Below are 12,720 nucleotides of genomic sequence, written 5' to 3' on the forward strand. Positions count from 1 at the left end.
GCTGACAGCACAGAGCCCAACGTGGGGCTCAAACTTGTAAACTGTGAGATCATGACCTGAGCCGAAGTCGGACACTCGACCGACTGAGCCAGCCAGGAGACTGTGGGTGTGAGTTTCCTGTGGCAGACCCTGACAGCAGGTGTCGCAGGGAGGCAGAAAGAACCCCTCCATCTGTGTTCTCCCTTGTTCTCATTATGAAAGCGATAAACGCCCGATAAAGACAGAACAGCAGAAAGCAGGTACTGTGCCTTCCGAGGATCGTGGGTCCCGCTCGGGAGAAGGTCTTTGGTTCTGCAGAGCACCTGGGTGCGGGGGCAGCATGTGAGTTTGGGAGGGGAGCCTGGAGGGAGGTGAGCTGCTGTACAGGGCACAGGAGAGGAGAGAGGGAAGAGGGAGGGAGTGAAAGAGGAGCCACGAATTCAGGACAGTTGAGCCGGCAGAAGAGCCGAGTAAGTCTTCCTCATGGGGGAGGAAGGGAGGGTTTTTTGTTTGTTTTTGTTTTTGACACAGGAATGGCCACATTTCAACGTCAAGTTGTTTTGCTTAGCTGTGATGTATTCTGCACCTTGCTCACAAGCCTCGGAGCTCTGTGAGCGAGCGTCTGTCTGTGTGTGCGTGACAACAGCAGACGAGGCCCCGTTTCAGGTCTGGGTCCCCTGGAAACGGGAGTGGAGGTGGGGGGGGCATGTTAGAACAGGAGACCCCTGTACCATTCAGACATCTGCAGGGGAGGGGAGCACGAGATGCCCCCCAGGGTATGGATCAAAGTTTCAAGCTGGTCTTTCCTCCACTGAGTTCAGGAGGCCAGGAGATCCCAGCTGACATCCTGGTTCTACAAACTGTAACGGGGCTTTGATTTTTATTTTTAATCAAATGGGCTCATGCTATGCCTGAGGTTCTGTGTCTTGCTTTTCTCATTTCATGTTGTGAGGGTACTTCTTTATTGACGGTCTGTACCTGGGTCAACCACCTCTTTTTAACAGCTATGTACCAGTCTGTTCTATCCGTGACCCCAGGATTAATTTAACCAGTCCCCTTTGACAAACTTAGGTTGTGGCTGATTTCCTGCCACTGCAAACACATCTTCTATCAACACTCCCTCTGTTTCTGGGCAGAATACTCTGGAGGAGTATTCTGTAGGAGGAGGGGGCTGCAGATCCAAAGGGGCACTTCCTCTTGGGGGGACAGCCTGGCTTAAGGCTCTGCAAAGTGCAGACCATGTCCCGCACACCCTGCCTCTTCCAGTCTTTTGGCTACTGCTCCTAGTCAGTGTCTCCCAAGGTCCTGGAAAATAGTTTTATTCGTTGGCGTTTTGACACCCCTGAGTCCCCAACTCATCTTAGGTGAGCACAGTGGGCTGACGGTGAAAAGGCACAACGGTGGCTTCCGAGGCATTCCTGTGTCCAGTGTCACAATGAGTGTGTTAACCCACATTCTCTCATCTCATCTGCGCCCTGGTCCCAAGACAGTCCTGTGACTCCATTTTGGCAGCTGCAGACAATGAGGCTCAGTCATGCTAAGTGAAGGAGTTGGCGGATTTGAACCCAGGATGTTTGCTCCTATCCACCGGCCACCTGCTTCTGCACTGTCTGATTCACACCAGATGCGCACAAACGGCGATGACCCAGATCGGGGTCCAAGCCAGGTGGGGGAGGGGGTGTGGTCAGTTGCAAAATGCTAAAGGATGATTCATCTGGCATTTAGGATTCTGCAGACTTACCGTCCCAGCTCTCAAGGAAGCTAACTTTGGGTCACGAGAGCAGGCAGGGCCTTTGTGGACCCGAGTAAACAAAGTGATACGGCTAAGGCTGGGTTATAGGATGCTTCCTCCTTCTATACACCCTGTTCCCCGAGGACTGGGCCCACGTGTCTCTTTCTGCAAGACACCCAGGGTGCCCAGGGCGGATCACAGGATGCTCACGAATCCTGCTCAACGAATACAGGAAAGTTCCGATCTTCCAAGGAGAAAACAAAAAAACAAAATAACAAACACGCCTTTCGACGTACCCCCGACACCCCAACGGGCTCCCGGCCGATCTGGCTGCCCCTCCGAGGCCTCGATCGAGGTACCTGAGAGGTTGCGGACGCCTCTGCAGCTAGACCCGCGTCTCCAGATGGCTGCCGTTCTACTTTCTCTGAACTGTTCGTCGAGTTTTCCATTGAGGACTGTGAATTCTGCTCGTCAGAAGCATCTGAGGGAAAAGCAAAACGACAGAAGCTGTTTTCAGACACGTGAGATGCGGAGCCAGATGGACCAATTACTAAAAATACCTGGAACAGGGTAGTTTTGTGGCCAGGCGGTCTGTCAGTGCGGCAGTGAGCTGTGGGGGAGGGGGGCTGGGAAACCTCTTAGTTTTTTGGGGAGGTGGTTTTAACCTGCGAGGCCACAGGCTGGCCCTGGGGCCTCCAACCCTCGCCTGCACTCCCACCACCTGCCGCTTGCCCAGAGAGGACATCTTAGGGATGCTACAGGCTTTGTGCCGTGTGCACCTGGCGCCCTCTGGTGGGCACAATGCGCTGCAACCGTCATGGCTGCTGACTCCTCCCTCCTGCGTTACAGAGCCTGCGTTCTCCACCTGGGGAGCCCACGGAGGTAACTGTCTTTGCAGACATTTCTCTTAATCACATGGGTATTTTCCTGACCGTAAGAGCAAGGGCTGATCATTGCGAGAAACGGCAAATACAGAAAAAAATAAATAAATAAAGTTAAAATCAGTGATTATCTCACACCACCCACAACTACCAACCCACTAACATTTCAGAGGATTTATTTCCTAACATTTCAGAGGATTTATTTTCATCTCTCCAGATGTTTTCCCCCTACATGCATATAATTCTCTGCTCTCCCCAAATAGAGATCACACAGAATTTTAGAAAAAATGTTCACATCTTGAAAAATTCTCTAAATACAAGAGTGCACAAAATGGCCGCACAGCTTCTCCCAAGCCATCACTGATTTATAGATCCTGTTTTGCCAATTATTTGGGCTATTTCTTATGCATCAGTCTCCCTGCTCCCCACCCTCCCTGCCACGTTCCTTAAGCCGTAGCTGGCTGCATGTGGCAGTGCGGCTGTGGAAGAAGAGACAGCAGTGTTTGTACCTGAAGCTTATTTTGGGTGCCGAGCAGCCGAGCTCACGGGGGGAACAGCAACATCCTGCCCAGGGCCCCATTCTGCTTGCACTCAAGGCCCCAACAACATATGTCACCCTGATTTTTCTAAAGTGCACTAGAACACTCAAGAATGCTTGCTTTTTTGGGGTTTCTGAGGCAGAAAAGAAAAAAAATCCAGGCTTAAGTTTTTTGTTTTTTTTTTTAAGTTTATTTTGGGAGAGACAGAGAAAGCAAGGGGCAGAAAGAGAGGGAGAGAGAGAATCCCAAGCGGACTCCACATTGTCAGTACAGAGCCCGATGTGGGGCTCGAACTCACACACCGTGAGATCATGACGTGAGCCGAAACCAAGAGTCGGACGCTTAACCTACTGAGCCACCCAGGCGCCCCTAGGCCTAGGTTTTAAAGCGAGCCAGGCAATATGGAGACGTGGAGCAAAGTCGGCAGCTCTCCGTGGCCTGAAGCCGAAGGGGAGCAGAGGGCTGGGGCTGGGGCCGGAAGGAGGCGTAAGACCTTCTTCCCCAGGAGGCTGATCTCCCGGCACGTCCATCCCGGATGAGCTGTTGTTCACACGTTCTCTTACTCCCCAAACCAGCGGCCCTGATAGCTCGAGATCAGCACTGGGACACCAGCCGCCTGGCTGGGGCCACAGGGAGGCTCAGGGGTCCACTTCTCCAGGGCTGCATGCTGCCTACAAACTGGTGTGTGGGAGGACACAGCGTGGAGAGATAAGGCCTAAGTTCCAACAGCGCCTCTGCCACTTGATTCCTCTGGGCCCCATAAAAAGCACGGTTGGCAAGAGCCACCCTGTCGAGTCACTGTGAGGACTAAATGGAATGACAGAGAAAGCACTCAAGTAGCGAAATAACCCGGGGTGGAGGTGGGGTGTAACTGAGGGATTAGCTAGGGCATAGACCCAGACTCCCTGTAAACCTGACAGTTCTTTGATACTTTGCTCTACTTTTCTTTAAAAAAATGTTTACCGATCGGGGCACCTGGGTGGCTCGGTTGGCTGAGCATCCGACTCTTGATTTCTCACGGTTTGTGGGTTGGAGCCCCATGTCAGGCTCTGTGCTGACGGTGCAGAGATGGGATTCTCAGTCTCCCCCTCTTTCTGCCCCTCCCCTGCTCACGCTCACTCACTCTATCAAAATAAGTAAGTAAATAAATGACAAGAAAGAAAGCAAGAAAAAGAAAAGCAAGCAAGCAGATTGACAGGGGCACCTGGGTGGCTCAGTTGGTTGAACATCTGACTCTTGATTTTGGCTCAGGTCATGATCCCAGGGTCATGGGATCGAGCCCCATGTTGGGCTCCATGCTGAGCATGGAACCTGCTTGGGATTCTCATTCTCTCTCTCCCCCTCTGTCCCTCTCCCCCACTGGAGTTCTATCTGTCTCTTTCTCTCAAAAAAAGAAGAAGAGAAAGAAAAAGACAGACAGACAGACAGACAGACAGACAGAAAGAAAGAAAGAAAGAAAGAAAGAAAGAAAGAAAGAAAGACAGACAGACAAGAAAGGAAAAGAAAAAGAAAGCAGATTGGTAGTTGCCATGGGTTAGGGCCGGGGGGAAGGGGAAGTGAGTTTATGGGCACAGAGTTTCCTTTTGGGGTGACAGAAATGTTTGGAACTGGTCAGAGTTGAATTTTATCTCCATTTTTTAAAAAAGTAAAAAAGGTCTCTGCTGATGTTATATTCTATTTCATAATACGTGTTTGCTTTAGCAAATACCATCAATTGTTATTGTCCTCTAGCCTGCGGACCGGACAAGGAGGTTCAGAAATCATGGCCAGTCACCCAGTCATGCTGAGCCCCTGCCCGGCCTGAGAGCTCGCGGAGCACTCTAGGGCTCGGTGCAGCGCTGGTGCTGGAACTCACCCAGGGGAAATTATTTTCCTAGGGCCTAAATTTAGTCCAGTGAGTTTGGACATTATGTCATTCCCTGAGCTCACTCAGCAGTAAACAAGTTCAAAGCAAGGTCAACAGCTGGCGACCAACCTGCCCTGTCCTGCAGGCAGCGTGCACCCACCTGGGAGGCCTCCAGGCCTTTCCCATGGGGGCTCCCCCAGCTGTGGCGCCCCCCCACCCCGCCCCGGGCGATGCTGCGCAACTGTGCGTGCCCAGTGGCCCGGGGTCGCCAGAAGAGGACCCTGGTGTGGTTTCCTGGACCAGTAAGGCTTTTGGTGGTAGTGGGGGGAGGGGTGGGTAGTGGTAATAGTTACCAAAATGTGGCAACCGTGGAAGCAACAGCCCAAGAAGTGATTCCTGAAGTAGAGCTTTAACCCGCCTTCAGGGAAAGGAGCTGCAGATCCCAGACGTGGGAGGAACGCGGGAGAAAGCAGGCAGGACGGGGCGCACGTGGGCATCACCTCCCCTCGCTCACCAGGCCCCTCCTACACAGCGGGCTCCGACCCTTTGCTTCCCTTCCTGCCCCGTTCCCTTGCGGGGACCTGACAGGGGAGGCAAGTTTTACTGGTCTCCTGTCAGCCCAGCCGTGACCAGCGCGTCCCGTCCCAGGGCCCGGCCCCCTGGTTCCACCGCCCTCTGCCCGCAGAGCCACAGGGAGCCCAGGGAGGCACTGGGGGCCTCTGTAGGGACAAGGGGATGCCCACCCGAAAGGCCCGCGTCAAGCTTCCTACGATGGTGGCTCTCGACTGAAGACGATTTTGCCCCTCACGCGAGGGGGGGCGTTTGGCAGGGTCTGGAAACATCTTTGGTGTCACAACCAGGGGTGAGGGAAAGCCAGGGATGCTCCTCAACATCCCGCCACACACAGAACGGCCCCACAGCAAAGACTCATCTGGCCCCAAATGCCACCAGTGCCGAGGCTGAGAAACCCTGCCCAGCCACCGCCTCTCTGGAGGAAACTGTGGGATCCGGCCAAATTTTAAATGCCCGTACCTCCGACTGAATACACAGTCCACGATCCTTCAGCTCCATCACACCTGAGCACAGACACAAAGACGTGTGGACAAGACTCCACGCAGGACCGTGTACGGAAAACACAACACACCGCCCCCCCACCCCCACCCAAAACAACCCAAATGACCATCCATACGGGGACTATGTAAATGAATTAGGACACATGCACACCTCTGCATATGAAGCTGGCAAAGAGAATAAGACAAACCTGTACGTGCTGACACAGAACAATCTCCATGGTGATTGTTAAGGGAAGTAATCTTAAAAAAGGGAGGCTATAATCTCATATAGACTCTTCTAGGTGCACAGACTATTTATTTTGGAGGGCCACAACACAGGCTCAACGGGGGTCCTCCCTGACGAGGAGAATGCCAAAGGCTCCGGGTACGGGGCTGTCCAATCTGTGTCCTCACACTGAACTGTTTCGCTCAGTTACCTGCACCCCACCCTACCCTGCCCACGGGCCTACCTGGCACATGAGCACCTTCCTCACGCCTGGCTGGCCTGCCCCTTCCCCAACCCCTCCCCAGGCCCTCCCCTCGGCTTCTCCTGCTTGCACTGCTCATTCCCCCCCTATTCCCGCTCATCCTTCAAGCCTCACTCAGGGAGCACCTCCTCCAGGAAGCCTTTCCTGAACTCCTTAGGCTCCCTTTTCTTACCGTCTAGCACAGCAGGGGCCATGAACTCAAAAGCCCCCTTAAGGGCCAGGCAGTGCCATGAATGAGTCAGAGAAGCTGTTCAGTTCAGACACAAATAAGAAAAAAATCTAAAGGAATGCTCTTCTGTTCCTCTAAGAAACATATATTCGCCCAACCTCTCAGACTTTTACTTTTCTACTTTTGATAGTGAAGTTGGTTCAAAAAGCAACTTAGTTTTTCCTTTAAATGTGCAATAAGAAAAGTAACAGTGATCGTGGAGTGACACGGGCTACTACTCTTGGGCCTCAGTGTCAGGGAGACAATAGGGAGTGGTGGGGAGTGTGGTAACTGGCAAGGGTGGGTCCGCTCACCCTCCCCGGAAGGGCAGTCACATCTCTGTTTAACCAGTCGCTGCTCCACAGAAAAGCAGACCCAGTATTATCAGATCTTCTGATTTTTCAAGAGGTGGAAATCAATCTTATTTTAAGCAAAATTGTTTTAAGGTTAAATTTTTGACATCAGGTGCCTGGATGGCTCATCGGTTAAGTGTCGACTTCGGCTCAGGTCATGATCTCATGGTTCGTGAGTTGGAGCCTCACATCAGCTGTGCTGACAGCTCAGAGCCTGGAGCCTGTTTCAGATTCTGTGCATCCCTCTCTCTCTGACCCTCCCCCGCTCACACTCTGTGTATGTGTGTGTGTGTGTCTCTCTCTCTCAAAAACAAATAGACATTTAAAAAAAGTAGAATATGGAGGCACCTGCATGGCTCAGTTGGTTAAGCAACCGGCTTAGGCTCAGGTCATGATCTCGCGGTTCATGGGTTCGAGCCCTGCACTGGGCTCTGTGCTGACAGTTCAAACCGGGAGCCTGCTTTGGATTCTGTGTCTCCCTCTGGATTCTCTGCCCCTTCCTTGCCTGCTCTCTGTCTCCCTCTCTCTCTCTCAAAAATAAACATTAAAAATTAAAAAAAAATAGAATATGTTTGAAATAAAATTTTGACATCAAATTCAAATTAAAAATAAAAATACCACCAGGCCCATGACCACACCCACACACCACACGCTGGATCTAGTCTGTCTCTGACCTCTGGGTGGGTGGGGGAGGGGGGTCTCAGTCTCAGTTTTGGTGTCTGTCTCCCCTGCTTCCCTCTGAGTGCTTGTGGGGCAGGAAGCAGGGCTTAGCCGTGAGTGGCGCCGAGCCTCACACAGGGTGGGTGTGGGAAAGTGTGTCAAAGGGAATGGGGTTCGAATTGCCTCCATGGCCCAGAGAGGCCTTCCTCCTGAGAAGCCCCCCTCCCTCCCCAAGCACAGAGAAGCCTGGACTCCAGGCCGGCCGCCCTCCCTGTCAGGAAAGCTCAGCCGTGTGCAGGGGCTCCAGCCGCAGCTGGCCCTTCATGGATGCTGGCAGGGCCATCCCCCCAGGTGCTGGGGGTCACCCTCCGGTCCCCGCTCCGCCCAGGTACTCCCGCCTTGGACCTTCAAAATATACCTCAATTATCAGACAATCAAAACCTACGGACCTATCTTAGGTGCGATGATGGTACTTGTGATGAGGGAAGAAAAGATTCTTATTTTTGAGAGATGCGTGAAGTGTTCAGGGACGGAATGCCCTAAGATCTGTAACGACTTTCAAATGGCTCCCCCCCAAAATATTTATAGACAAAGCAAAACCAATTAAGAATTGCCGAATTCAGCTGACATATATGGGAGAGTACACTATTCATTCTTCTCGATGTTTGAAAATCTTCAAGAGTCGAGAGATCTCAAAATAGACAAAAATAAACCGACGTACACAGATTCGAGTACATATACGTCCTCTGTGACAAGACGGCTTCTTGCCACCCTCTTCCATCCGGATGACTGCAGTAGCCCTACCGTCTGTGCTCGATCACAGCTAACCAAAGTGTCCCTCTAGCCCACAGTGCTCAATCCCAGTGGCTCCTGCCTCACTTGGCACGGAAGCCAGGTCTGTTTAGTGGCCTACGAGACCCCCATACTCGAGGTCCTGCCTCCTCTCATCTCACTTTGTAAACCCCTCATCCGCACTTCCCCAGCCACTGAGCACACTCTTGCCTCAGGGCCTTTGCACTGCCCATTCCCTCCTGCCCAGAGTTCTTTTCTTCCACTTATCCACATGGTTTGCTCCCTTACCTAATTTTAGCCAAATTTGCTCTAATGTCACCTTCTCAGCGAGACCTTCCCTGGTCACCCTATTTAAAATTGAAACACTCCCCATAATTCATCAAGACTCTCCATTTCCCTTTCTTATAGTTTTCCACAGCTCCTATCTTCTAAAAACTAGACTGCCGCATTTTTAAATTGCCCCACAAGAATATGAGCTAGTCTAGGCATTACCCTTCCTCTACTTCTACTGTGACCTTCTAGGGGCTGGCACGTGGCAGGGCCTCCTAGAGACCATCAGCGAACTACAGGAAGGCTGGCTGAAGACAGGCCCCTCTGATCCCAGGCCCCAAGGGCACATACCTTCGGCCCCAGGGAGCTCCTTCCCATCTGCCTGGGTCTCATCTGCCTTGGTGTCAGTGCCTTCGCCGGGCACAGCCGAGGTGGGCTCGGGAGCAGGGCTTGAGTTACTGCTGTTCTCCTGTTTGATGGGGGAGGCATCTGCTATGGAGCTCTGGTTGCTGTTATCATCTGCACAGGGGGGAACAGAACCACAGGGTGAGATCCCGCAGCTGCTGGGGAAAGGTGGGTTGGGGGCTCAGCCTCCCCAGGTCTCAATGCCTGCAGCCCCACAGGACGCTCTCCCAGGGAAGGAGGCACTTGCCCCGCCCTCAAGACCTCTGAGATGACCCACCCAGAGCCGTCCCACATGTCCGAAGAGGAAAAGGCTTCTAGGAGCCTGCCTGAACTTCCCCTGCGGGCTCGGGCCCGTGTTTGGGGGCAGCCAGCTGCAGACAGCGGCCTCACACATTTTAAGTCTTTGAGGGACATTTAAGACCTCTCTCTTCTGGGTTGAAGAAGCCAGACTTGTGCACTTGGCTCTGTAGCAAGACAAAGGCTGAAGCATGGTTCGTGTGTGAGGCAACACTGCCAAAAAAAATGTTCTGTTGACCTAATCAAGTGTCTAGACCAACTTCCACTTGATACAAAGTAAAAGGGGGAGAGGAACATGTGAGCAGAAAGCAGGCTATTCCACAGGACAGTCAGACCAGGCTCAAGTCAAAACCATTGATTAAAAAAGAGACAGAGAGGGGCGCCTGGGTGGCGCAGTCGGTTAAGCGACCGACTTCAGCCAGGTCACGATCTCGCGGTCCGGGAGTTCGAGCCCCGCGTCGGGCTCTGGGCTGATGGCTCGGAGCCTGGAGCCTGTTTCCGATTCTGTGTCTCCCTCTCTCTCTGCCCCTCCCCCGTTCATGCTCTGTCTCTCTCTGTCCCAAAAATAAATAAACGTTGAAAAAAAAATTTTAAAAAAGAGACAGAGAGAGGGAGGGGGGGGAGGGAGAGGGAGAGGGAGAGGGGGGGGAGAGAGAGAGAGACAGAGAGGAGAGAGAGAAGTTAGGAAGATTATAAAAAGAAATTTAAGAGGGGCCCCTGGGTGGCTCAGTGAAGTCGACTCTTGACCTGGGCTCAGGTCATGATCTCACAGTCCATAAGATGAAGCCCCACTCTGACAGGACGGAGCCTGCTTAGGATTCTCTCTCTCCGTATCTCCCTGCCCCTCCCCTGCTCGGGCTTTTTCTCTCTCAAAATCAATAAATAAACATTTAAAAAAAAAAAAAAAAAGAAAGTTTAGAGGCTTAACAACTGGAGTGCCTGGGTGGCTCAGTCAGTTAAGCATCCGACTTCGGCTCAGGTCATGATCTCACGGTTGGTGAGTGGGAGCCCCAGGTCAGGCTCTGTGCTGACCAGCTTGGAGCCTGGAGCCTGAGTTGGATTCTGTGTCTCTCTTTCTGCCCCTCCCCATCTCATGCTCTGTCTTTCTCTCAAAAATAAACATCAAAACTTTTTTTTAAAAACAAATGAATAAACGTTAAAAAAAATTTATGAGATTTAACAACTAAATAGGACATGTGAAAATTAGATTCTGTTTTGAACGTGCCAGCTTGTAAGGGACATTTTGGAACAACTGGGGAATTTGAATATTTGAATATAGTCTGGGGTTTAGAAGATACTACTGTTACTTTTGTTAGGAGTAAACACGGCACACCGGGTGTATAGAAATGCCATTTATTAGTGACGGGTTCAGCCATGTACTTCAGACACAAGGTGGGGAAACTGATTTTAAAAGGCTTCAGTACAGGTTGCCTACAATTGTCAGAATTCCCTGAACTTAACACTCAAGAGCTGTGCAATTTTTATATGTAGATTACATTTCAATTAAAAAAAACTTAACACATCAGGGGCGCCTGGGTGGCTCAGTCGGTTAGGCGTCCGACTTCAGCTCAGGTCATGATCTCACAGTTCATGAGTTTGAGCTCTGCGTCGGGCCCTGTGCTGATAGCTCAGGGAGCCTGTTTCAGATTCTGTGTCTCCCTCTCTCTCTGACCCTACCTGGTTCACACTCTGTCTCTCTCTCAAAAATAGATAAATATTAAAAAAACAAAACAAAACAAAACCTTACACATTAAAGAAAGAGATGAGGCAAACATGGCATGTAAGGGAAAACCTAGATGGCAGGTGAATGAAGTTCATCAGGCGATTCCTCTTACTCTTCTCTGCTATGAAATTTTTCATGAAAGAAAAAGGAACAGTTATTTGGGCACATCCTGGGCACCCACCACGTGTAGGCGCTGGGCAAAAACATCTACAGTCACGTCGCCTATCCTCCCGACAACCTGCCAGGTAGGAGCTGTTACCTCCTTCACTTACAGAGGGGGAAACTGAGGCTCTGACGGGCAGAGCCCCTTCATCAGGCTGGTCTGCCCCACTCTAAACTCAACCTGCTGACGAAGCAGTTACACAGTCCCAGCCAGGTAAAGTGCATCTGACTCTTTTTTTTCTTTTAATCAATTTTTTATTTATTTAGTTTTTATTTCTTTATATTGAGAGAGGGAGCGAAAGAGAGCAAGCACCAGTGGGGTAGGGGTAGAGAGAGGAGAGAGAAACTCCAAGCAGGCTCCGTGCTGTCAGTGCAGAGCCCGACATGGGGGCTCGAACTCACTAACTATGAAATCATGACCTGAGCTGAGATCAGGAGTCGGACGCTTCACCGACGGGGCCCGGGCACCCCGCATCTGATTCTAAGTGTCCTTGTTACAGAGAAGTATTCTCTTGCGAATTCTGGGACTTAAAAAAAAAAAAAAAGTACACTCTCCTGATTTACCTTTCAAGAACATCTAAACCTCCTATGCCAAGCTATGTGTGCCTGTGTCTCAAGAGGCACAGAAGGCAAAGGCCTGACCCACGGGTCCCAGCATGAAGTTGTGGTAAGAATGACAACAAGCAGGAATGTTTAACAAGTTAGTTGCCCGAGCCTAGCCTGGTCACCTAGGAACTGCATGATGCTGACACTCAACACTGGTAGGATCTCTGACACTAAACAGGTGGCTGCAGGTGGCCACTGCCCCCACCTGGAACCTTCCAGATCATCCTGTCCAGGTGCACATGCTTCCTTGCCTTTGTACACATACATGTCCTGCGGCTGGACTTGGTCTTGGCTGCATACGTACTAAAATGGAAGGGATGCCAAGAAGGTGAGCGAGGCTCCTTCCATCAGGGATGCTTACTCAACAGTCCAGATTTTTCTGGAGAGGAAGCCTGGGCTGGTGTCCACACACTTGGATTCTGCCTCCAAAGGACCTCATAGGCCAGCACTGGCATTTATGACCTTCCCAACCCTGGGTGAGCTGCATCACCTGTCCAAGCCTTCGTTTCCTCATCGGCACAATGGGGCTTGTTTGCAGGATGAAATGAGGTAAGGCACGAAATAGGCTTAGCAAGATGCTTGGCACATTGTGACAGCTCCTTAAATGTCAGCTACGAACATGCCAAGGCTTTTAAGGGATTATCTTATAGAATACTTACAATGACCTTATTGACCTTATGAAGGAGGTGTTACCATTCCTATTGGATGGACTGAAAACAGACCTGAA

General features: G+C 51.3%; 1 protein-coding gene across 2 annotated transcripts in view; it reads right to left on the reverse strand.

The window, feature by feature from the left end:
* The window catches only part of BCL7A (BAF chromatin remodeling complex subunit BCL7A), a 29,558-nt gene that overhangs the window by 3,891 nt on the left and 12,947 nt on the right, over positions 1 to 12,720 (reverse strand). The window contains exons 4-5 of one of the 2 annotated variants that reach the window (XM_043557512.1): positions 9,152 to 9,319; positions 2,071 to 2,192 (exon numbers count right to left, since the gene is read on the reverse strand). In XM_043557512.1, the coding sequence (XP_043413447.1) occupies positions 2,071 to 2,192; positions 9,152 to 9,319 (290 nt within the window). Of the gene's footprint in view, positions 1 to 2,007; positions 2,193 to 9,151; positions 9,320 to 12,720 lie in introns of both variants that reach the window. The other variant, XM_043557511.1, reaches the window with a different exon arrangement.

The sequence above is a fragment of the Prionailurus bengalensis genome, chromosome D3 (assembly GCF_016509475.1).
Source record: "Prionailurus bengalensis isolate Pbe53 chromosome D3, Fcat_Pben_1.1_paternal_pri, whole genome shotgun sequence".
In the NCBI taxonomy this organism is placed as follows: Eukaryota; Metazoa; Chordata; class Mammalia; order Carnivora; family Felidae; genus Prionailurus; species Prionailurus bengalensis.